At 40.1% G+C, this 27,027-nt stretch overlaps 1 protein-coding gene across 2 annotated transcripts in view; it reads right to left on the reverse strand.

The window, feature by feature from the left end:
- The window catches only part of scaf8 (SR-related CTD-associated factor 8), a 53,515-nt gene that overhangs the window by 18,906 nt on the left and 7,582 nt on the right, over positions 1-27,027 (reverse strand). For both annotated transcript variants that reach the window (XM_080784852.1, XM_080784851.1), the window contains exons 2-5: positions 26,742-26,825; positions 4,685-4,729; positions 3,948-4,109; positions 1,228-1,384 (exon numbers count right to left, since the gene is read on the reverse strand). In XM_080784852.1, the coding sequence (XP_080640978.1) occupies positions 1,228-1,384; positions 3,948-4,109; positions 4,685-4,729; positions 26,742-26,825 (448 nt within the window). The remainder of the gene's footprint in view (positions 1-1,227; positions 1,385-3,947; positions 4,110-4,684; positions 4,730-26,741; positions 26,826-27,027) is intronic.

The following is a 27,027-nucleotide window of genomic DNA, read 5'->3' on the forward strand; positions in this document are numbered from 1 at the left end:
GGGTGGGGCGTAGCGTAGGTTTGTTAGTTACTGCGGGTTTTTCTCTGGCATCCAAAGCCTATTCATTAATTCTTTTTCCCCAGACGTCACGTTATCAGTTATCAGTAGGCAGAGATCTCTGATCGTCTGGCTTCTAGGATGACGTACACAAAACACACGATCTCTGAAGCACTTTTTAAACAAGCTTGGCGATAATATGGACACCATTTAAACGTCCAATGCAGTTACCTGACCACATGCCACCAATAAAGAGAGTACTTTTAGCAGGAGCAATGACAAAGTGCAACTTAAGTAAAGTAACAAGTCAAGGTGACAAGTGATACTTTTTGAGTTAAAAAGATAAAGCTGATAGCAATCGTTGCTATACAGTGTTTGTTCAGTAACAGGGATCTACCATCAGGACGGGGTTCTTGTTGCCATGTACAGTATATAGCAACATAACATTTTTGTAATCTTTCAATAAATATTTGAAGTTTTTCAGAAAACTTAGGTCAGGATTTAGGAGGCTTTTTTTTTAAATCGGCCTCAGTCCTAAATGGGTTAATAAACAGAAAAGGCATTGTCAGGTGGGTTACAAATTTCACATCCAACCAACTTGTCTCCAGCTGGAGACGAGACAAGACAAGCAGAGCCCTGTTACTTAAAACACTGCAATAGCACTGATTACTATCAAACTATAGAGCTACTTAACACTTATTTTAACCAGAAATATCAGTTACAGCCCTGCTAATGAGGGCTATAGAGCACCCAAGTCTGACATCACTGCCACTAGAGGGTGCTATCTCCCTGGGTCCAAAAATAAACAAAATGACCCTGGCGATTTGACTCATATTACAATTTAGGCATTTAATCCAGAGCGACATGGATAAGAAGCATCCAGGGTAAGAAAAACAAAGAATCCTCCAAACACAGATGTACTCAATATCACAAACGACAAAGAGTGACATATGTGACAAAATTGCCGGGGTGATTCTTTTCTTTAATCTTTTTTTAAATAGTTATCCTGGGCTCCCTCTGCCAACATGGGGAGAGCAACAGACTGACATACTTTGACAGCTCTTTATACAACGCAATATAAGCTTTGCCTATGGGAATTCCAATATCTGTGACCCAGGGGGTAGTGTGGGAGTGACATCAGGACTTCAGTGATCTATTAACCTGAACTGGTAAATGTTAAAATACTTGAAATACACTGAAACATTGGGAGCAATCTACTGTACTACTGACCGGGTGTGGCGTTGTTGGTGGGCGCAGCACTGCTGGGTTGGACCGGAGTGACGCTGGGCGGAGGGAGGCCGGCGGCCATGTCCAACAGGGGCTGGATGATGTCACTCTTGAAGACGGCATTCTTCTGCCACAGGTTGAGGACTCGCACGATCTTACTCTGCAGACGCAGAGGAAGCCACAGAACAAGACTGGTTACCAGAGGGCTTTCAACAGGGAGTCCTCAGCAGTGGTCTGACTAAGACCAAAAGACTATGGTTTTTGATATTTAGTCGACTACGACTACACACTAGACAAAACAATGTCAGAAGACTAAATAGGACTAAGACTAAATAAACGGTGTGTTATTCAAAAGACTAAAAATGTAACACTGGTCCTCAGACTGACGTGCAACAGGACATATCACCCCACAGGGACGAAAACCGTTTTGTTGCGTCTCAACTAGGGGTGTGCATCTCTCCTTTACAAGACGATTCGATACGTATCGATATGCATGGGCTACGATGCGATTCAGAGACGATACATTTATACACAGAACGATTCGAATTCGATTCGATTCGGTGGAATTCGATGCGATTTCGATTTTGTGGAATTTGAGGCGATTCGATGCGATTCGATGCGATTCGATGCGATACGGTGCGATCTGACACATTTAACCTTTTTTAGATTTTTAATTTGAAGCTAGATCTATAAAGAATAGGGTTGGGACTTAAAAAAAACATCTAATTAATTGGAGGATTTGTGATTAATTAATCTCAATTAATCACATTTTAATCACATATCAATAGGCCAATTTGACCTGATCAGTGAGCTTTTATTTCAAATGGATTTGGATACGAGTGAATCAATGAATGAATAGGCAATTAAAAAAGTAGTAATAATAATAGTGATAATATTATTATTTATATAATGCTTCTCTGAGTACTTAGACGCTTTTCATGGGGAACATTAGAAAACTAATAAAAACAACTTTATAAGAGAAAAACTAAGACTATGGAATAAAATAAATGAAAGTGGAATGAGATAGCTGGGGAAAGACATTCTGGGTTTGAATTTATAGGTGGTGGAGACTGGTGGCATATCTCTGAGCTTTGGGAAGTGCATTGTTTTGACAGGTCATGCCTGCTGTGGACAGTGAAACCAGACGCAACGATACAGTCATACTGTCGATGCAAACAGACGTGTACAGTAGCTGCTCGGCCTGCTCCAAATGATATTCCCATTCGTCTTTGTGTCTGCCTGTGTAAACGCAGCATCGAGTGTGAGGGTTGGGGAACGAATGGACCATAGAGTTATTAAGGAGGACTCCTTCTAACGATATGGACCAGAGTTAAACTAATGTTAGCTCCCATGCTAACTGTTGCTACCCTCGTCAGAAACAACACGACCATCCAGATCGGGTGGAAGCTGTTGATATCACGTTGCTTGTGCCCGTGGATGGGAAATGAAATGTAAAAGGCTATAGAAGCGTGGATGAAATGCAAAGCACAGATGTGCAATCATGCTGTGTCGTGACTCGTATCTGCGTGTGTATTCCGTCTGACAACGAGTGGTTTATGCTGCTACTGTGCTCGTCTGTTGTCGCTGGCTGCTGATGCAATAGAGCGTCATCATAAGCATGCGCCCGTCCTGCGCTGGAAGTAGCAGATCTACAAGCTATCTACCCGTCGCAATGCACAGCGCTTTGGGCTTGTACATCTGTGTTTTTCCTGCAGTTAGTTGAATTATATCGATTCGCAGCTTTAGGATCGAACCAACGTCCGATGCAGACGCTATTTTGACCGATCCAGACACACGTGCATCGATGTAGTCGCATCGTTAATGTTAAAATCGATTATCGATTCATATCGATATTTTTTGACACCACTAGTCTCAACCCATTGGTGTGTTTTGGGCTTTAAACAAGTCTCCTATGGCTCTATACGAGGTCTGCTCCTGTTACATCAAATCTCTTTAGCGAAAATAGCCGACCTACAAGCTTAAAACGCGTTGCAATGCGGCATGCTGTGAGCACGTAGATCGACAATTTTAGACAAAAGTCCAGCCCGCAGAATCGGGACGCTAGTGTCAGCCAGGGCTCGAGATTAACAGCGTCCCGATGTCCTGGGGACTGTAAAATATCTATTTGGGACTTAAATGTATCTCATTCGGGATGGTTTCGGGACTAGAGGAGTTTTTACATTGAAAATGCGCATCGGTTGGAAGCGTGGATAAAACCATGGTTGTGTGCTACAGAAAGGTTCCATATGGACATGGGGCTACACTACACCAACGTTTAACGTTAGATTCCATGCTAGGCTTGCTAGCTGGCATCGACATTAAATAATATGTTGGTATATATCCTCTGAAGCAACAGATGTTTTCTAATGCTCAGATTGTTCTGGAATTGCTGCCCCAACACTGTGGAATGCACACCCCAAAACGCTCTCATTCCACTGTTTTTCCTTCATCTTAGTATTCCCTCTAATAAAGTAGTTTTTATTTGTTTTCTCATGCCATCCATGTAATAGACATTTGAGTATTTTTTTTCCCGGGAATGTATACATTTACTTCGGGACGGTTCAAATTGTATTTTGGGACGGTTCCGGGTGAAAAAGGTTAGTCTGGAGCCCTGGTGTCAGCCATAGTTTGCATACCCATAAGTGATTTATGTAGATTGCAGTGCACGCAAAGAAAATATATGAAAATAAATGCAAAAATGTCCCCAAGGCCAGCTGGCTAACCTTGTCATCCGGACAGCAGCGATAGAGTTGCTGGAAGGTTCCGATGATGTTCTTGCTGAATCGTGGAGCGAAGACATCCTTCTCCGTGCCAAACTGGTGCCGCGACTGCCTGACAATGGAGTCGATCACGTACAGGCCGGGGACCTTGTATTCTGGTTTGCACTGGAAACACAAGGAGATAACGGGATAGTTCAGACACGGAACCTCCAAGTGATAAGAGTAAAGAGGCTACTGATAACAGAATTAATCTAAAAGTCAATTTGTTTAGACGGCTAGAGGATGCATTCTGTCTCAAATCCATCATTTACCCTCCGTTAAAATGCTTTGCTTGTACTCCTTGTAGCCAAGTTTCTAATTATTTCCCCGTTTTGTATGCAATTCGACTAGGACCCAAACACATTTCAGAGGCAATCTGTGTGCCGAGTGATTTGTTAAGTGGATCTGAGCATTGATATAAGTACTTCATGATTCATGGTCGCACGTGCCAACAACAGGATCAAGTGCTCCAAATGCAATTTATATGAAAAGTGGACTAAATTAGCATTGATTACCCTCTCTAATGAACAGAATAATAAATAGAAAATAAGATCTCTCTCTCTCTCTCTCGAAACTCAAAAACAGCATAATAATCATGTTCATTGACTGCAGCATATTTAACTACAGCTACAGTTTAATATTTCTATCTGAGCAACTAAATACTACGAGTGTAAAACCACTGCGTCCATAAGACAACTCACCTTCGAAATGAACTTCTCCACACTCTGGACTACATGCTTGTAGAACTGAAAGAGAAGAGAGGAGAATGTATTTTGAGAAAAAAGATTCTGGTAAAGGTCATTAGCAACAAAATGCAATAGCCTTTTAGACAAAACCCTAGAGAGAAAAAGACACATGGGGAGAAATTCGGAGGATGTTTCAGTGACACTTAATCAAGTTATGTACTCACTTTGTAACTTGTTTTTGAAAGGTGCTATACAAATAGTTATTTGAATGATGTTAGGTACATAGTAAGACGGCAAATCTCTACAAGCTTTGAGATTGAAGATCTCCTTCGTTTTTACACTGAATGTTTGCTCCATAATAGGGACACGAGGTTTCAAGTGGTTAACCCATTCATGACCGTGCTATGAGCTTGTAGATTCTTTTTTAATCGTGAAAATGTGTTGCAAATCTTTGAATATATATTATTTTTTAACTCAAACCTTTGCTTCTGGGGGAGTCCCCTTAACAACATATTTTGAGATGGGGGTCCGCAGCCAAATACATATAATTCTGGGATCCTTGACACGAAATAGTTTGAGAACCACTGATACAGAAACATAGGATTTTTCAGGAAACTGGCATGAGAAGACATTTGATTTGTAGAATCAGTTCTCAGGTCTGAATGGGTGAAGATATTCAGTCCCAGTCTTTTACCTAAGTGCCTGACAATTCCTGTATCGCCACTCTAATATCCCAATATTTATATTACATTTATGTCTAGGTTTTTGTTCAGTGACACTGTAGCCTTGGAAAAGTGTGGAGAAGAATGTGGGAAAGCCACTGACCTAGCTAGAACGTAGTAAACTGTCTTGGTTGTTTATTTAAATATAATATGTACGTCGTCGAGAAAATGGGGTAATGTGTTGTGAGCTTTTAGATGTGCTATTTTCAAAAGACCTGTGGACATTCTGCATAATACTACTTTTACTTTTGGTACAGTACTTACAGTATATTTTTACTTTTACTCAATAAAATAGAAAAATTCTGGGCTTTTACTTGTAAGAGAGTATTTCTACATGACAGTATTGATACAAACAATTTGAGTACTTTTACAACCACTGGTGAATGCAGTCTAAACAGTCCCACTATGGCATTCTGTAAAAACAAATGTTTCATTCTATTCAGTTTCTCTTTCAATGTTGCTCAATTACCTTATTTCCATTTCAAAACGATTACACAGCCATTTTATTAAGGATACAAGAACTCCACGGGGGCAACATTTACATACTGTGTGAAAAGTTGGCAAAGCCTAGGGCAGTGAAAAATCCAATAAACGTTTATGCATTACCAAGAGTTCCCTAGTCGGAATCGATCAAAATGTAATATAACTTCAATATAAGTCTAGGGCCAAGCCTAGCGAATGGGATGTGTGATTTACATGAAGAGAGCTGAATCAATATTATAGCTAGTGGACGGTGTATAATAATGTAATTATCATCATCACACTGAGTAGGCTTAAAGCCAAGAATAATGTACTATCTGTATTTTTTTGCAGGACATACTAAATAAAGAAAAACCGCCTATAGCCCAAAAAGAGAATAACCTTTGAATATGAATTGGCAAAAATGATACCAAACCCCCCCCCCCCCCCCAATATTTCAGACAAAATGAGCAACAAATAGTATTTAAACAACATTAGACGACATGATCCATTGTGATTCAATCAGACCTCAACACTGTCACACATTCTGTGGAGGATAATTAATCTAATTGATGCAGTTCATTTCTCTGCCGGTAGATGGAGTCAAAGGACAAACTACAGGCACACACACACAACTTCACACACACACACACACACACACACACACACACACACACAACAGAAAAGCAACAGATCCACTCACAGTATTTGAACCGAGGCTTTCAAAGATAAAAAGAAAAAGATATACGATGACAGTGAGAAGACAAGAGAGACAATTTTCAGGCTGGACGTTGAAAAAAATCTAAATCATGACAATTTTCTGAAAGATTTGAGGCACATTTAAACGATTTAAAAAAAATAGCAGATCTACAAGTACATAGCGCGCCACTAGATCTGCTATTTTTCAATAGCTAAATTATAACATAATGTATGTAATCACCAAAAGGGGTTCCCGCTCAAAATGGGTTAAAGCGACACTACATAACCTTTTTTGACAAAAGTGTGTAAAAAAAGTGTGTAAACACAAACAAACAACAGACAAAAGTGAGGACGCAAATTGTGATTGGCCAGAATGAGATGATGTATGATGTCGCATGATGATAAGAGCGCCCCTCTCTTCACACGGGTGTGATTTATTTCATCGCCTACCTAGACACAAGATGTTTAATTGGTTCCACCACCTAATCCCCACAGCCCATGATCACTGTTGCTGCATTTATGGGAATGCATATTATAGTATTGTATAGTATAGTATTGTAATGCATTTGTGTATTTTATGTAATGTTATTATTGTTGTAAACTGAATGCCGGTGAGACAAATTTCCATTTTATGTCAAATTTAATGGACAATCGTTTATGATCCGACACGATTTTTTAACTGATGCTCAAGATTCAATTTATCCACTGAGAATTCAGCACTTAGAAGAGGAATAGAAGAGGCAAGTTGCAGCTAAAGTTGCAGCTTTAAGTCAAACATGATAACTCAACATCTGGGCATTCCATTACACACCCAGTGAACATGATTAACACTTTTGCCAGGGAATTCTTCATAATAAAAGGTGCTAAGAGTACCAAGCAGATGAGGCAGATTTTACTCTGAAAAGCCCCGCCTTCCATTACTCTCCAAAACCGGGAGGCATAATCTTCCGTTACTACCTCGCGCTGTCACATCTAAGTCTCTCTAGAAGCGTTAATATTCCAAACGAGATGCTTGATTAAAGCTGCTATATATATTTGTATTCAGACAGCCAGCAATGGGTAAAATGCTCCCAAAAATATTTAGTCTCTGTGACACATCAAGGGGCCGCAATCTGCATTCAAAGATTTTCCTAGGAGCTTTGTCATTGGTCGATTTGCCTGTATACTTCCTGATTGGTTAGTCATTTCGACAGTTTTCTTTTTTCGACCAATGACAAAGTTCCTAAGAAAATCTTAGATTTGTTTTCCTCTTCTCATACAAAGAAACTGCTTGTGTTGTCTGATTGTGATTCTGATGAAAACACGAGGTGGTTCAACCGCATATATGACATATATGTTTGTTTGCACGCATGCATGAAAAGTGTGTGCATGTGGGAGTGTGTCTGTTCCTTAGCATGCAATGGACAGTGTCTTTAAGGGATAGTTCAGAGTTTCTGCTCTGATTTTGGTCAATATTAAGTAGTTCCGGTCATTTTGTGGGAGGTACTGGGGCCACGCAGTAAAAGTAAATTAATTCGCAAAACTAACGTCATTTGTATTGTTGACCTACAGTATTTCTAAAATCTAAGCGCAACTTTCGTTCAACTTTGACCCCTCTATCACATGGAACATGGAAATTAACGAAAGTTGCACTAATATTTTAGAAATAGGTCAACAATACAAATGACGTTAGTTTTGTGGATTCATTTACTTTTAACGCATGGCCCCCTGTGCCCCCCACAAAATGACCGGAACTACTAAATATTTCACCAAAACCAGAGCAACCACTTTAATAATGGCAAGTATCTATTCTGAACCATCCTTAAATGAGTGCATCTGGAAACAGTTGGCCAGTGTACAAAATCACATAAGAAAATAAGCGTTTTAGTGCAAATAGGCTAGGGACAGTTCACAGTTGTGGTACTATCGGATTCGTTATTAAGCTTAAAGGGAGTGACATGCCAAAAAAAAGAACAGATCTATAAAACAAACAATGCAAAGCGATGTTCTCTTGTAGATCTGTTCATTTTTGGAACAAGACTGCAGAAATAGCACTCTCCTCACTGACACGGTTTACATAGGGGCTGCAGATCACTCTCACACACACACACACACACACACACACACACACACACACACACACACGCACACGAGTGAGTGAGAGAGAGAGAGAGAGAGAGAGAGAGAGAGAGAGAAAGCGATCACATACTTAATGCCACTCAAATGTGATAGGTGTCTAAGCTATGTTTTTCTAACTTTGTGGGCCCACCTAAGGGCAAGAGAAAATCACAACAAGGCAACATTTTACAAATGCCTATTTTTTGTCATAATACGATATTTTACCGTCACAATATAAATAGAGGTTTTGGTTGGTCCTCATCACCCAAACCTACTGTAAACTCCACACTATGCATTGCCGAAATCAAAACTAATTTAAGTCACCGGCCAGACTTGGTAAAATGCTATTTAACGCAGACCTGTAATGCATGATGCACTTGCTCGTACTGTTTCCATCTTTCTTGTATTTTTGCTCTCATGTGCTTCTTTGCAAAATACAACTACAAAATGTTTCACATTTTGAATGTTGAAAATGACAGCCGTGCCTCGTTAGGCTAATTTTCCATCCGGGCAGCCGATAGCATTATCGGGTTAATTAACGGTTGGTGATTATTTATTTTTCTCAACCAAAACTTTTATATGCACGTACACAATATAACATCGGTAGACATTTACAAATGCTCCTTTTAAAAGACAAACAAAAAGCCAAGGCTTAATCATCAAAAAACAATGCGTCGCAATCTGTGCGCATCTGTGTGTCTACCTACAGCTCTATGGGGTTCACGGACTCAAAAGAAAAATAAATAAATAAAATATGATGCTGTCCAGATCTGAGCAACCGACCTATAAAGCCACTGGCCGCTTAGGCTAAGCCTTTTTATTAAAGGAAGATCAACATGTCAACTGTCTGTTGTCAATCTAGTGTGCAGTTTGTTGACTGTTCACTGTTCACTGCCGCGAACACGGCAGGTAGGTCCCTACCTGGTCAACACAGATAGTGCCTGGATAACTTGGTAGCCACTACTAGCCAGACGCTTTCAATGAAGTAGCTCTGTAGCTCTCCATTTTATTGATACATTATGACATGTTGTGTTACTCTAGTCTCGCCGTCACTCGCTCTTTTAGTTTTGACTACCACAAAGCTCCCGTTGTGGAAAAGCGGAATTTGCAGAAATGTATAATTTTCTCATTCTAACCTCGAGTCACCAGACTTTCCACCACATTCTATTTAGTGTTCTCTTGAACGTAGACTACTCTCTTGCACCTCCACGAGTATGTTTAGACTAATGACATCTCCCCATAACCAAATAACACTATCAGGAAGATGCGGATGTAAATTAACCGTAAAGCTGATAAGCATATTCGGATATTTCTTAACGTTGACATCCCTAGCATTACTTAAATTATGTGTAAATAAATAAATAAAAGTGCTACATCACACAGAATCAGTCAAAGAGACACACAGGAAGGCATGTAAAGCCCCTAGTTATAGAAATGCTTGCATAAAACTTTGTATAGGCAAAAAAGACGGTATTTTATACAGCTACTCATTTGCCTAATAGTGTTTAAAAAAACATTGCATTGTGGTACAACAGCCCGATTGCTTGCTTCAGAATGGATCTGTTTGTATCTAAAAAGTAATTTTTTTAACAATCAATCAGACCGTCATTAAAAATGTAATAAAAATAGACCTGTCAACAAGGACAAAGGCAAATAAGTGTAATTTGACTGACATTGTTGCACTGGCAGAGTTGCCTGACAGAAATGGAAACGCTGTCATTATGCCTCACATTATGCACACAGCTGTAAATATTTAAGCTTCCGTACCATTAAATCAACAGATGCACATGATGCCGATTTTTTCCCCAAATGTTCACACCAATAAACTGGGCAGGCACAGGCACTACATTCATGTAGGTTATTGAGCAGTGCCTAACCGCTCCAATGACTGGCCGGTGGCAGTCTGTCTGTCTGGGGTACGAACAGCTACAATACCACTGGGTGACCTAAAGTGGCACTGTTGAGCACCTGAGCACTATAACTATAACTGCAGCCAGTGGTGTTGATCTGGGGCTGTAATTTGGTACAGCTCTTCCTTGGCTGTAATATAAGCAGTGTTACATTTTAACAATCTTCTGACTCCAGTCCTCACTACTGCTGTGCACTGAAATGATGCAGAGAGCATCGCATACTCAGCTCTTTGTCAGAGCCGGTGTAGTTTTCATGTTTTGATTTGCAACATAGATGCTCCGACACCACAAGCACTGCTTTGGCCAAACTCTTTGCAATAAATCTAATGTATAATATTGGTTGCTTTCTTGTATCCGAGGGTTTTCATCCCAATGATCTCCCTATGCCGGCTGTTGTGATGTCGCTCGACTCACGTGAGGAAAAGTATATGGGGGCGCGGTTTCTCACATATCCTATATTAAAACACATTTAGTACCGGAACTGCATCAAAATAAAGGCGCTGCTTGCGCCAGAGTAATCGCCAGAGTAGTGATCGCTTCTATTTTGAAAGCCATGAACCGGAAATACTTTCTTAAAAAAGTTGACTGACAAAGTGCCATCACAATCTCCGATCATCTTAATATATTTATATACGCTCCAAAAAGAGTTCATATTTTGCGGGAGAGACGGATGAGGAGCAGAAACGCAGTGCCAGCATATCGATCCATTCATCACCACGGAGAGCGCCCTGGATGAGGAGATACGAGTCATTCTTTCCGCCGCGCTAACATGGGAGTCAATGACAAGCTAATAGTTTCACAGAGCGTTAGCATACGGCAAGCGAAAAGCGAAATGCCAAAAAAAAAAAAAGTAATTATTCTGAATATTATTATCTCGCCCCGCGTCGTTTGGACGTCGCTAGGACGTCCACAGACGTCTAAGGCACCTCTCGGTTCCAATCCTTATGACGTTTCAGGACGTATTATGTACAAAATGTGTTAAAATCACATAGTGGGTGGACTTCCTGTTGATCCTTTCCCGCTCTTTCTACCACACCAATCGTGCATTAGCTGCCACACTATGCACAAATAATAATACATGCCATGGGAAATCTACTAAACTACATTTAAAGCTTGACGCGTAGCAGCCCGAAACTCTAGTTACGAGTAAATGTATATTAGCCAAACAGAGTCATAGTATGGGAAGGTCGTCTAATGTGACTGAGGAGGAAAAACAAGACAGACTTGTTCAATGCTAGGTCGCAGTGGTGCGCCCAATTACAATTTGTAGTCAGACACTTTGGAGCCCTGTAATCTGAATTTATGTCACAGAAGTTTGGAACAGTACAACATTCAAGTGCGTAAAGTTGATAATTACTATTATAATAATTTTTAAACACAAATCTTCTCTCTTGGGGATCCCCGGGACAAAACCTGTTTAGATGAGGGTCCGTGGCCAAATACATATCAATTTGGGTGTCCTTGAGACAAAAATGTTTCCATCTGCGTGGTTAAGGCAGATGCAAAATGATCCTAGTTATTTTGTAGTATTCATTGTTGCCAAAGGCATTACATGGGGAGAGTATGTTTTGCACCCCGAGTATGTTTTGCACCCCCCCCAGCACCGCTGGTTTGATCGCAGCCAAACTTTGCACACACACACTCTCGGTTTCACATGGGCCTGTTATAGCGCCACCAGGATTTTTGCAAAACACATTTTTGACAGTACACCTATAGTTTTTGTTCAAGCGCAAATTGGTACAGTCCAACATTAGCCATTAAACGAAACGGGTCTTTCAGGCTACATACTAATTCCTACACGGGTTGTGTTTATAAACATGCCCCCGGGCAAGTTAAGTTTACGGTATTGAGGTTAGGGTTAGGCTGTCAATCACAGCGACTGGCCAATCACAGCACGTCAACTGCACAACCCGTGTAGGCTTTGGTATGTCGCGTCGTTCAGATTTATCATACTCTACCCTGATTGGATTGACATCTAAAGTTTGCAGGAGTGGCCCGTATTGTACAAAATGCCGCAAATTGTGAATGTTGGTCTGAATCTGATCGCGGTGAAACTTTGCACACATATTCCCACTAAGCCGAGGAACAAATGCCATTTCTCAAATAAGCCTCATGGTGGCGCTATAACAGGCCGGGTCACATCTTTACCTATAACTGCACTGATCTGCGTAAAAAATTGTATGCACACTCCCTAGAAGCCAAGGACAAGGGTATTTTTCTATTCTGCCTTTTAGGGTGCCACCCGGAGGCCAACTTATGTGAAATACATGTTATTTTTCTTTGTGACCCTGCCATAATAAATCCTCTACAACCCACTACAAGTTACAGCTACTTTTGGCTATTAACTGATACTTCTATGATGACTCAATACCAAACAATGCACGGGGATTGCACGCCCACAACAGCGAGGAGCACTTTTTCTAGTTTGTCCATGCACTCCATTTATACATGCCCATTTTACCCTGATGTTTGTTGACTAGGGTACAGCAGCAGATTTGTCTATTTAGATTCATGTCATGACTATGTATAAATAGTTGTTTTGAGTCATTGAAAACGTAAAAACAAGTTTGTTAAAGGCCTGGTGAAATGGCTTTCTTGCTCATTTTATTTTGACGTTTCAGTCTGAAACATTGTATCTATCAACCAACCAGACTATGGGAAGGCTGCGTTCTCACAATCTCACTCCACTGCAGCCTGTCACTCACGCTGCCCAGGGGAGAGAGGAAGGCCATTGTGGTGTTTGTTTGTTACTACATTGCTTTTCGGACACATATTTTAGCACGCCAAGTTTAAAACGAGCAGTGCTAGAAAGTAACCGAGTATACTTGTATATATACACTTTACTTAAGTACAATTTTGAGGTGTTTGTACTTAACTTGAGTATTTCCAGTTTACAGTACTTTTACCCTACTACATTTCAGAGGCAAATATTTTACTCCACTACATTTATTTGAAAACTTTAGTTACTTTTTAGATTTTGATTATTACGAAACAGCCCAATACTTCAGCCCAATACATTGACACATTGTGACATTTGAAACCTTGAAATGAGACTTGAGTACTTTTACTTTTGGTACATTTTGATGCAAACACTTTTGTACTTTTACTCAAGTACATTTTTAATTCCAGACTTTTCTATTTATATATTGCAGTATTGATACAGTATTGGTACTTTTGAGTACTTTTTCCACCACTGGAAACGAGTAATGCACCATCTGGACGTCATCTTGAATCAGTGTTGTTTTCATCGAGTAAAACTAAGACGGAAAATGTTCGTCGCCTACCTTTTTTCAGACAAAAACTAAATGGAAACTAAATAAAAACTAAGCTATGGCGACTAAAACTAGACGCGTTGTGAGCTTGTAGATCGTGTGTAAAATCTGTCATACAATGGCATCAAGATTCAAGACCCACCAAAATACATTTTAGACGACTAAATCAACTGTAGATTTAGTCGATTAAAATCGCATGACACTCGACTAAAACTAGACTAACGTTAAGACATTCCAGATGACCAAAATATGACTAACACTAAAATTAAGTTTCAGTCCAAAGACTATGACTAAACTAAAATAGAAATTTGCTGCCAAAAACAACACTGTCTTGAATGAGAATCAATGAGTATAGTAGCTTAGGAGGAACGTGCAGCTATGGGAAGGACTTGCTTATGTCATAACACAGTACGTTTTCGTTGGCCAGGAAGACATTAAGATTGGCCTTTTGAAATAAGAACGTGTCAATGTAAAGGTGATCTTTCGGTTGTTGTTTAACAGCAAGAAGCCCTTTCAAATTATTTTTGATGAATTGTTTTAACACTTCTCAACAGTCCCCTCCAATAAATATGGGTTTAAATATTGTGTACTTTTCTCTCCAGAGCATTTTACTGTATAAGTCAATTAACACGACTGCACATTGTGTGCAAAAGAATAATCTATCAAAAGTGAAATTAAAGAAGGCTTCCAACATAAATTACCTCATAGCCCACATACATATAGTTTATTATGCTGAAAATGTTGGATTAATAATTTACAAATGGGAAATTGTAGAATTGTTTTGAGGTAAGGTCATAGTACAATAATGCAGAACTGTGATATAAAATCTGTATTAAAGATTAAGCAGGCTATACAGAATATTGGTGGTAGTGCCGAAAACTACAGCTGTAATTCTGCTGTAAATTTGGTCGTCGCAAGAATAGTAGAACGAACACACACACACACACACACACACACACACACACACACACACACACACACACACACACACACACACACACACACACACACACACACACACAGCCCTACATGTTCATATTACAGAGTCACACAAAAGCATCTAAAGTAGCAAATCTGCAAGTTTTGAGCTTATATGAGGTTTCCACCCAACAGACGAAATCATGCATAGTCAATAGATAAAGAGATAGATAAAGAGATAAGCTAATTTGCCTTAAATGTCCAGAGTTTTTGAAAGACAGAACTCACTCGACTCAGCAAAATGTCCTGTCATCTATCAATACCAAAAGGTAGTGCTGGGCATTTAACCAAATAATTGACTTAATCTTATATGGGTTTCTCTCTCTATCTCTCTCTCTCTCTCTCTCTCTCTCTCTCGTAGATCAACAAATCGACACAAGAAAGTGTAATACAGTAGTTAATCAATTAGCCTGATTGATGACTTTGGTTGCATTACTCTTTGTTGTACATACATGGTAGAGTAAAAAAACTGAAATATCAAAAAAAGACAATCTACTAACTCACAAACGACGCGTTGCATCGTGAGCTTGGGGATCTGCTATTTTCACTATAGTTTTTAAAATAATCATTTCACTAATCGTTACAAACATTATAAACCGCGGCCCAGCCTTATCATTTATCAATACCACATTGTGCAACTAGGTCTGTCATAATTATCACATAATCGCCTATTTGCAATTATTTGAGATGAGCGCAATAATTTTGTCTAAGCACCACAATCATTTACATGTAAAAAAATGCTCATACAGTGATCAGGGGTTTGGGGTTGACAATTTAAACGTTGTAATGGTGACAGCCCTGGGTCCGGTCCAACCCAGTCTATGCAGCCCGTATGACCAGGAGATAGACCACACACACACCCCAGTGTCTCTGTCTCCAGGCAACAGCTCTCATACTGCAGTAGGTATGCATTTGGGAACAGAATGGGGTCTTCTGTGTACTGATGAATTATTCATAATTTAGTATAAGATGTGTCTATCTTTTTGGTTCATGTTAGTCGAGTTCTTAACTTCATATTATACATTATTAATTTTCACAGGATGATATTTGTTGCTGTCGAGAAGGAAACCACTTAACTCCATTTGTGAGGTTATTTACGTCTGTGTGTTGAAACCATATTGAGTTGACCCAATGAAAAGTAGTAAAAAGTGCTTCCGAAAAAACCTCTTAACTCCCTAAGTCCTCAAACTGTCTGCTAAAACAGCTAACTCCACCACCTCTCCCCCTCTCATGCAAGTAATTGACAATATAAATGATGAAGAGGCTCAACACCAACGTTGACGAGGCAGTATATACGTAGGCTGCCTCATCAAAGGCATGTAGATTTTTCTTTCTTTTTGTAAATGAACAATTTGGAGTTAGGTGGTTTCTTACCGACAGCAGAGATATTATGTTGCATTAACACTATGGTGCAGCAGTAATCTATCATCTTAGCTCATAGTAGCTCATCTAGTTGCTATATATGGTCAACCATATATAGCGTTTAAAGAGCCACTTCACCCCTTTTGCAACCCAGATCTTATTTTAATGTTTGGGAGACAAACACTTTCCTGGGGTTTTTATGTATGTAATACATGTTGTTAGATATTTTAGTATTTCAAAGTGCCAGTGATGTCATGGACACTGGTCTTCCTGGACTACATGTCTCAGTAAAGCCAAATTCCAATACCCCAAATCTTGGCTCACTCACACTTGGTCACTCCAGCATGGCAGTGTTACGGTGAAATTGGTGACCTGACGAAATATGTGACCCTCTTGTGGACTTCACATAACTTACATGTAGGTCTTTAATAAGTGGCCTAAATACCACTAGGTTAGACTCTGCTAATAAACAAACGGCAATTATTTACGTTTGGACACTGACGTTATACGATATCTTAACACGATTGTCACCTATTTCAGCAGGTCACCAATTTCACGGTAACACTGCCATGCTGGATTGGCCGAGTTAGTGAGCGAGTGGCCGATATTTTGGGTATTGGAAAAAGGTGGGGCGAGTGCAGCAAAGCATTATGGTCATTGTAGTAATCCAGCGGTGAGACCAGACAGTGTCCATGACATCACAGACACTAAAAGATCTAAAAACACTAATTACCCACATAAAAGAAAACAGGAAAGTGTTTCTTGTGTCCTAAACATCATTAAGCCATTCTGAACAGGAAAACCTTTTGGTATTTTAAGCATTATGTTGTACTTTAGCTGTTGAAAAATAGCAGATCTACAAGTTCATAGCTTGTAGATCTGCTATTTTTGGAAAATCGATTTAGAAGACATTTGTAGAATCGTCCTCAGGTTTAAATGGGTTAAAATTTGATCTGGTTGTGTGGCCCTTTAAACGTTATATAATGGTTGACCAGAGTCTCCCAGGAGTCAGGAATCTATACCACTGGTTCTTTTCACTTTTCTGTTATTGTGGGGGAAGCTTTGGCTGAAAATAGCCGATCGACAAGCTCACAACACATTGCAGCACAACACGTTGTGAGTTTGTCGATCTGCAAAACACGGATGCTGGGGGTTTAAGTGGTTAAGGCCCTATTAAGACTGGGAGCTCAAATCTGATTTTATACACAGTCCGATTGGTTTCATTAGAGAATGATATTCAAATAATGTGATGAAAAGAAATAGTTTCCATGTGTTTTTTTCTTTTCAGGACTGCATAAATAATGTGATTCCAGACCAGAATAGGAGAGTTCATCTAGAAGTATGTTGTCTGTAGTGGCAACGATCAATGATCATTGGTGAAGGGGATCGGGTTAGTGATCTCAGATCAGCACTCCTTCTCGAGTGTTGCTGAACAACACATAGCTCATCCGTTTGTCACAAACAAACCAGAGCAAAGATTCTGTCAAACAATTTAGCACGAGACCCAAAAGAGAAATTGGATGTCTCCCCGGAACCCAAACTACTGAAAATAGCCAATCTTCAAGCTCAAACTCCTGAACCAGTGTTATGTATTTGGCTGCGGACCCCGATCTAAAGAACATTTTCAGGGACCTCCAGAAGCAAAGATTTGAATTAAAATTGTTCACTTAAAAAAATTATATATATATTTGTACTTTTTTTTTTAATAGCTAAAGCATAGAATAGGGTTAAAGTGGCTAAAATGATTTTGACGCTATATAAGCTCATTTATCTGGGGACCCCCTAGTACCCCCCAAGCACCCCTGGGAGTCCTCGGACCTCACTCCTTTCTTGAGAATCACTGCTGTCAGAATGTTAACCCTTCACTGGACTGAGCACACTTTCATTAATCCAAGTTAACCACAGCTTTTCCTGTTTGGATTTCATGTGTGAGACATTAATTTCCTATTTAATATAAGGCGACCAGTAGTAGTAGTAGTAGTAGTAGTAGTAGTAGTAGTAGCAGTGTAGCGTTCCAGTGCTACACTGCTACATGGGCTAATGTAGTCATTGTGCCGATAGCTAATTCCCACAGTATAGTCCCCGTCATCACGCACTCCTATAACTGTTGGTCTCGGGGAGGGTGCTGCAGACAACCACGTTATACCATCCCGATACGCGTTAGGGGGGCGCCGGCCGCTCCCTCTCACCTGACGGTGAAGCAGTTTCACAGGAAGTGTATTTTTCTTTGTTTTACTCTCAGGCGCAAATTTATACCGATGTGTGAGCCAAGCCATGGCTCGTGTGGGCTTATGGCTCCACTATAGTATCAAAGGTTATTTGAGGTAGGTTATTGTTGTATGTTTTCATGATTACAACATTTTGCCCTTTTTTGCTTGTTTGTTTGAGTTACAAAATATCGGTTTAAACATCGCTATCAGTGGTTGAGAACTCCCCACAATCGATTGTGAGGTCGGGGTCAACAGTAACAAATACCAACATTGACACCCAGAAATTACTAGCCTACGAGTGTCTCAAGTTGTGTACAGTGCATATCAAAAGATTCTAAACTAAGTTAAAAACATTGTTTTCATGAACACTCTTCTCATAAGCATTATTAACCCATTTTGGGCGGGAAGCCCTTTTGGTGTTTTAAACATTGTTATAATTTAGCTATTGAAAAATAGCAGATCTACAAGCTCGTAGGTCTGCTATTTTTGAAAAATTAAATTATTTCAGAAAACTGGAGGATTTAGAAGATTTCTTTAAAATGTTGAGGTCAGGCCTAAATGGGTTAACTCCTACTGGCAACGAACTGAGGGCGGAAGCAATATTATAATGTACACAAAACTGCTACACAATTAATACCAATGAGCTATTTGGTTTGATCTTTCGTATATCAAAATTGGCTTACGGTAGGACCGGACGCATATGACAAATGACTTAAAATATCTAAAGATGTTACCGACACATTTCTACTAGGAAGACCAGTGTCCATGACATCACTGGCACTTTCAAAAATGTCGAAATTGCAATCTTGCAGATTTGCTATTTCCACTATTTTTGGAAAATCTGTATGAACATTTTTCAACATGGAAAACGATTACGATTATGCAAAATAGTTGTGATTATCTCAAATAATTGCGATTAGGCAATTATATAATAATTGTTTTGGATATATGATACAGACGATTGATGAAATAAGGTTTTTAGCTAAGGTACTTCTAGCAGCTGTTATTCATAATTGAACTTAGCTGAGGTCCCACTAACACAGACCAACAACTAACTCACTGTACCTGTGCTAAGATAAACTGAGCTTCATTTCCCAATTCCCACTGGTCCTGTGAAAGCCATGCTAAATAAATAGTATTTGTATTAATTGATAAGTAATAAATCACAATGTCGATTCTTGCCCTTTGCGTAATTGATCATTTGTAGTTTTTCATTGATTCAGACACACTACACGCACGACAATGCCGTAAAGCAGCGTTCCCCGTCGCTCGGCAACGCTCGGCTCGGTGTATTTAATTTGACCTCACCAAGATGGCCGCCAGCCCAATGCTATGGGAGCCACGATCTTTAGAGGCCTTTTTTTCTCGGAATTGAGGCTCAGATTGCGATGACTGATCAGAACGTGACTGTTCCTAAATCTCCGCTACCTCGCGTTTTCAACATGAATGCTTCTGAAGAAAGATAAAAGTTTGTTGTTTGTTGACAGATTAGATATAGCCGTTTTTGCCCTTTGCACTCTGGGAAGTGAAACTGAAGGGTTTTCTGAAACACTGCGTTTCTTGCAGCAGTGTGAGACAGTGCCGGAGGTTATTGGTGACGGTCAATGTGCTGTTGCAACCCTAGTACCATAAATGACAACGCTGGCTTTAACATTCATCAAAACACCAGACTGCACTGCATAGAGAATTGGCGTCTCTTGTGTGTCTGTGCCTAATAACTTCTTGCAGAAACCCTGAAAGCCAGACATAGTGTGTGGCACTTTTGTTGGTATCAAGAAGAATGCGTCTTTCCTCTGGCTTACTAGTAGTGCAACCAATAAAACATTGCACCACCAGTTGTACAACACTAAACATTGGAAATGTAGTCATTGCATTTCGGTGTGTGTTGAGTTCTGTGTTCCTGTCCTCTTTTCTGGTAGGGTATAATGAAACGTGTACTATCCTACTGCAGTGGCAGTGGTGAAAAGGTATTTTCTGGTAGGGTATAATGAAACGTGTACTATCCTACTGCAGTGGCAGTGGTGAAAAGGTATTTTCTGGTAGGGTATAATGAAGCGTGTACTATCCTACTGCAGTGGCAGTGGTGAAAAGGTATTTTCTGGTAGGGTATAATGAAGCGTGTACTATCCTACTGCAGTGGCAGTGGTGAAAAGGTATTTTCTGGTAGGGTATAATGAAGCGTGTACTATCCTACTGCAGTGGCAGTGGTGAAAAGGTATTTTCTGGTAGGGTATAATGAAACGTGTACTATCCTACTGCAGTGGCAGTGGTGAAAAGGTATTTTCTGGTAGGGTATAATGAAGCGTGTACTATCCTACTGCAGTGGCAGTGGTGAAAAGGTATTTTCTGGTAGGGTATAATGAAGCGTGTACTATCCTACTGCAGTGGCAGTGGTGAAAAGGTATTTTCTGGTAGGGTATAATGAAGCGTGTACTATCCTACTGCAGTGGCAGTGGTGAAAAGGTATTTTCTGGTAGGGTATAATGAAGCGTGTACTATCCTACTGCAGTGGCAGTGGTGAAAAGGTATTTTCTGGTAGGGTATAATGAAACGTGTACTATCCTACTGCAGTGGCAGTGGTGAAAAGGTATTTTCTGGTAGGGTATAATGAAGCGTGTACTATCCTACTGCAGTGGCAGTGGTGAAAAGGTATTTTCTGGTAGGGTATAATGAAGCGTGTACTATCCTACTGCAGTGGCAGTGGTGAAAAGGTATTTTCTGGTAGGGTATAATGAAACGTGTACTATCCTACTGCAGTGGCAGTGGTGAAAAGGTATTTTCTGGTAGGGTATAATGAAGCGTGTACTATCCTACTGCAGTGGCAGTGGTGAAAAGGTATTTTCTGGTAGGGTATAATGAAGCGTGTACTATCCTACTACAGTGGCAGTGGTGAAAAGGTCTTCCACACAGAAGACTACAAACTTTCCTGATGTTCTCCACAAGGCACTTTCTATCAAAACATCCATGCAGCAATGAACAACACAGTCCATCCTCAACAACTCATCGCCTCTTTTCAGGTGGAAACCTCATATGTCCGAAACCGTTACTTGTCAGGATTCAAAATTTTTAAAATGGTAAAAGTAGAAGATCGACCAGCCCAAAACGTGTCATTCCGTGTCTCAAGCTTGTCGATCTGCTGCTTTTGATACTTGACTCTGTAATATAATCAAGTAGGACGTTAATTTACAAAAACAATACGGAGATAAGAGGTTTCTGCCCGGCAGCAACGTTATATATGTGATAATAACCATGTGTAATAAATAATAGTGTCGTGTATGACATTCGCTCCAAGATGTTCCAATCCACACTACAAGTCACCTATGCCATAATATGAACAACAACTACCAATCACTCCCGCTTAAAAATCACATGCCAACTATCAACCATTCAAGTTCCACAAACATGTGATCTTGTGATGTTGTGTTGTCCATCCACTGACAACCACACTAATGAAGCATTTCTACAAGTGTATTAAAGGGCGACTTCACAGATCTTTTTTCCTGCATCCCGTCATTCCACTATGAGAACTTCTCTGGCAGTTTTACCTAGGCTTGCAGGCAAGAGTTTTTGTGGCACCTTTGAGAGCATTATTTTGAGATTGCATTGGGGAAGTGATAAATCACATTTTCACATGCCCACAATGTAATCAAGTCTCTTGCATACCTGAATAAAATCAGTCAAGTATGCACATGCAGATCAAATAATAAAAAAACCTGCACAGTCACTGTCTCATGTGCAAGTGAAGGCAGTGTGAGGGTGTTTTTATTCATTTATCTGCATATGTCCACAATAACAATGAAGAGGATCCAGGAAAAATAATTACAAAAATACACATATATGTTACAGTACGATTGGAAAAAACAGTCAGATTGAAAAAAGGAGATTTGTGTTTTCTTCAAGTTCACCTCCCGTGCTCACCCTCGGCGTCTCGGAGGTACCGAGACTTGGGAGACGACAATTTACAATTCTGTCGGTCTCTATCGGTACATAACTCGGGCGGCGCCGAGTCGACTGAAGATGACATTGCAATGCTCGGCACGGCAACTCGCTCGCTTTGGCTTTGCTCGCTGGTGCCTCATGTAGCTCAAGTCACCTTCAGGCGGCGCACCTCCGACGGTTAAAACGAGTGCAACTTTTTCAATCGGACCGGTTTTCCAAACGTACTGTGACATTTATACATACAGTAATATATATATATAAACTAGCAAATCCGCCCTTTAGGACGCTGATATCCTCAAGTTCCACCAAGGAGAAAACAAGCTCAAAGCTGCAAACATGGACCAATGCGTCACATCCAGAGACAGAGGGGTAGAGGCCCACAGCCACAGCCCCCCCCCCTTTCCTCAGTGTGTGCAAGAACAAATTATGTCTTTTTGTTTTGTTTGTTGGTCCATCTTCCTTGTGAAACAACCCATACTCCTACCTAAGCTGGTAAGGGATTCTCTTATCTCTTTGTAACTCTCTCTCAGTCTCCACCCCATCCTCCTCGCTTCACTTTCAGTGCTTTTGGGGAGCTGGGAGAGCTGCTGAGGGAAGGGAAACATGTGTTATTAACACAGCAACACCAAGATCAGATCACACAAGATTCCATCACAAGGAAAACTAACGAAAAAACTAAAAAGAATTAAACATACAACATGGAAGTAAGTGTTCAGTATCGGTTCAATGTAGGTATGTGTGTACAGATATACTGTACATCTGTGCCCTTTGTTCCACAACGTGTCTGAGCTGAGCTGTCTGTGTCTTTTTTTCTGTTTTGTCTGTGTCATAAAATGTAAAAATCAATAAAGGATATTGAAAAAAGTGTTCAGTATCATCAGGGCTGCAGTCCTGCATAGACTAGTGTTGGGGTTAAGAATGCTTCTACTAAAGGATAGACAATAGTTGGCTCAGATACAGTATGCAAGGCGGCATAGAAGCTGATGACTCCTTGTTAAATAAACAAAAAAAGGAATTATTTGAATACTGTGTGAGACTAAACTTTCTGCATTAAAGCATAAATGGTTAACCATTTACGAAAAGCCTAGAAGTTGTTAGACTTTCAAAACCGGGAAAGGATCCGTGTGATTTTAAATGTTGCTATGTATTAATTTATTTTAATTTTGAATAAAATATGTGTATTTAAAAAACTCAGTTCGACATTGGCTTCATATATTCTGAGACGCTGTAGTTCACACCATTCTCATTCTGCTCTACAGTGTTCTCAAACTGATTTGCCTGGTCGTGAATCTTTGTTCTGAGCTGGGCTTTAGATGAAGAGGCAATAGCACCACCCAACCATCAAGCATCTTAGAGAAAGACTGCTATGAGATTTTGCCTTTCAAGTCAGTTGTCGAACAAGATGTTCAAGTGGACATGGCCAGTGATATTGTGGGCGGGAACCCCTTTTGTTGTTTTAAGCATTATGTTATACTTTATCTATTGAAAAATAGCAGATCTACAATCGTGAAAATGTATTGCAAAATGCTAATCTTTTAATATATATTCTTTCAGAGCCAACGTTTTTAACTCAAATGTTTGCTTCTGGGGGGGGGGGGGGGGGGTCAGATTGGGGTCAGCAGCCAATTACATATAATCTTGGGGGTCCTTGACATGAAAATGTTTGAGAACGACTGACATAGAAACATGGGTTTTTCAGAAAACTGTCATGATTTAGAAGACATTTGTAGAATCGTCCTCAGGTCAAAATGGGTTAAGACAGATTTGTTAGAAAGCTAATGCCAACTTATGGGAAAATATCACTACTGTTTTATCTCCTGAAAATGAACTCAACCGCCACTGCTTCTGAACTATTCTCCCAATTCTCCTAACTCTATTTTCCCTCTAGTCTACACTAAATATCTTGGCTGAAGATAGCACATCTACAAACTCATAACGCGTCTAAGTGAGTTTGTAGATCAGTATTTTGGACAGATGTTCGGCCCCCAGAATAGGAATGCTAGGGACTTAAATATTGATCAGAGACTAGACAGAAACAAGTCCAAAGTGTGTAGCATTGCCAACACAGTTGCCTCCCAATGCACCAGATGCAAAACACGTTTTAAAAAAAGAAATCTATGTATTTTGGACCACAGGAACTGAAAATGGATAGTGTATTATGTTTTAGTGTACTCTGTTCTTGCACAATTTTGCATCTACTACAATACATTTGATATGTTAAAGTCCAATATATGATATTGCAATATTTAGGACAGAAATAAAATGAAATCATGAACTGCCATCTTATCGTTAGTATGTTTTTGTCTGCACATGAAATGAGTTTCTACTCAACAGGCACAACCATTTCACCTGAGCTATGATTCACTCATTTGGAAACTACAACTCATAAAAGGGGAAAACAAATACTACAGTCAAAAGCACCTAGCAATAAAGCTGCAATCCACAACTTTAAAGTTAATAAAATTATATTTTGAACGCCACTGTGGTGGTAATGGTAAGTGATCTTCCTACTATGAGAAATGTATGTTACAGTACATGTGAGAAACCAGTACAGGTGAGAAAAAACGAAATGGGGGACGCACGATTTTTCGGCACCGGAGGCCGTGACTGCCCACGCTCTTGCCCCGGCCTCATTCCATCCGGCACGCCGACAATACTCCCCCAGCCCACCCCGGCCCACAGCCCAAAACAGGGCACTCCTCGCCCTGGTTTTTCTTCACTTGTACTGGTTTCCCACATGTACTGCATGTATACTATACTGCAATTGGTTAGGACGGACCCTACTGATTGACAAAGAGGAATTACATGAATATCACACCGGAAATACATAAGACAATACACAGCTTTATATCTAAAGCTTCAACAGTAGAAATGTTGGCGCTCACACAGGGTTCATACCTGGGTTCAAAAGCCATGTATGGACATACAGGCAACAGATTTAAGGCTACAATATTACCGGTAGTGTCTGATATTGGCACCATTCATTGCTAATTTGTTTATTCACCAATAACAGATGCCAGTATTTTCCCCTGTGACACGATATTCTTCCAAAACTCTATATAGGGAATACAATATTACTATTTGTCCTGTTCTGTAGAAAATTATTCTATCCAAGAATGTCCTCATGTATATCCAATGGGCACCTGCTTTTGACAGGTGAAAAATATACTTTTATCACAGGGACGGGCGGTACTGAACTAAACGTGGGTGGGTAAAAATGTAATGTGAAAATCAGAGTGAACGTCTCTGTCCATGTAATTTAACACGCCGGTAAGCACACATACACGGTGACACACACCCCCACATGCCGAACCCACATGTGCAGGACTGAGCGGAAGCACCACGTTATTGGGAATTCGGCGTTGCGCTGGGCAATTATCTTGCGCTGGCGTGTGCATGCAAAATGGGCGGCGCTTTCCCCTGCCTGCCGAAAGCTAAAAGGGGTACAGGCTTTAGTTCCGACAGTACGACAGTCATTAGACTGACAACCTACCCCAAACCCTGACCTAACCCTAACCAGCAACGCATGCCGCCATGCCTGGAGCTACGGGTGATTTCCACATTTGGTGTGTCTGATAAGCGTGCAGACTCATCTGGAAGTGCTTTTGGGCGAGCACCTTGTCGTTTTCAGCTGAGAAAAAAAGCCCAGTGGACACGGGGCCTTATTCTGTCAGCAAAGCAATACTAGTATACTACCCAGGTCATTTCCAAGCACCTTCTTAATCCTTAATACTCTGGGCTCTCTAGTAGTTACCTCTACACCAAATGTTGTTGTTGCAGGTTACATGTGGTTTAAGTGCTACATGATAATAAAATAATATGTCATACTATTAGTTTTCAATGTTCTGTTTAGTCTTGATGTAAAAAATCTGCCATCAGATCAACTAGGCTGGTCTAGCACCAGAAATAAACTGTACTGAGTACAGATGTTGGCACACTGCCCACCAAATTGAAAATAGAATATCAATTAAAAACTAGATTTGTCATATTGGGTACTTGTGTTGGAACGGTGACGGCGATGACTCACGTCTCACAAAAATGTAAATTAAAATCCGTTTGTCTGGTTGGTAATCATATTATACTGCTGTAATGCATCAATTTCCCTTCGGGGATAATAAAGTATATCTCATCTCTCATCTCTGAACAAATCAAGTCTCATATGACTATAAAATATGCCACCAAAATAAAAGGTTTGGGATATCATTTATGGCCTCATGGTTTAACATTATAACTTATGTTCGCATAGCTTGTATGAGGAAGGGACTGACTTGTATCGTTTTGCATAGTCAAACAATGGGGTTGTGGGGAAATTAATCTTTTAAAAGTGATTTATGATCACACAGGGAATAATCTCACTTTCCCCCGACCTGTTATTTTGTTACTACATGTTTAGCCTGCCTCACTCTTCACCTGAACATACTTACTTTAATAGCTTTGATTCCCGTCTTGGTGATGTTTGTCATCTTGGCCTTGGAGATGGGAGGTTTGTACTCGTTCAGAGAGTACAGCTGGAAGAAGACACAATGAAAACATCTCATTAATCTATCTCTTACAGTTCCTACTTGTTGGCACATGGTATGCGGTGTGTGTGTGTGTGTGTGTGTGTGTGTGTGTGTGTGTGTGTGTGTGTGTGTGTGTGTGTGTGCTGAAACAATACTGACACAATCCAAGTGTGGTTTTCTTTTCTTGTCATACATTTTTCAGAAATTG

This window comes from Protomyctophum bolini (genome assembly GCF_963924005.1).
Source record: "Protomyctophum bolini genome assembly, chromosome: 15".
NCBI classification, from domain to species: domain Eukaryota; kingdom Metazoa; phylum Chordata; class Actinopteri; order Myctophiformes; family Myctophidae; genus Protomyctophum; species Protomyctophum bolini.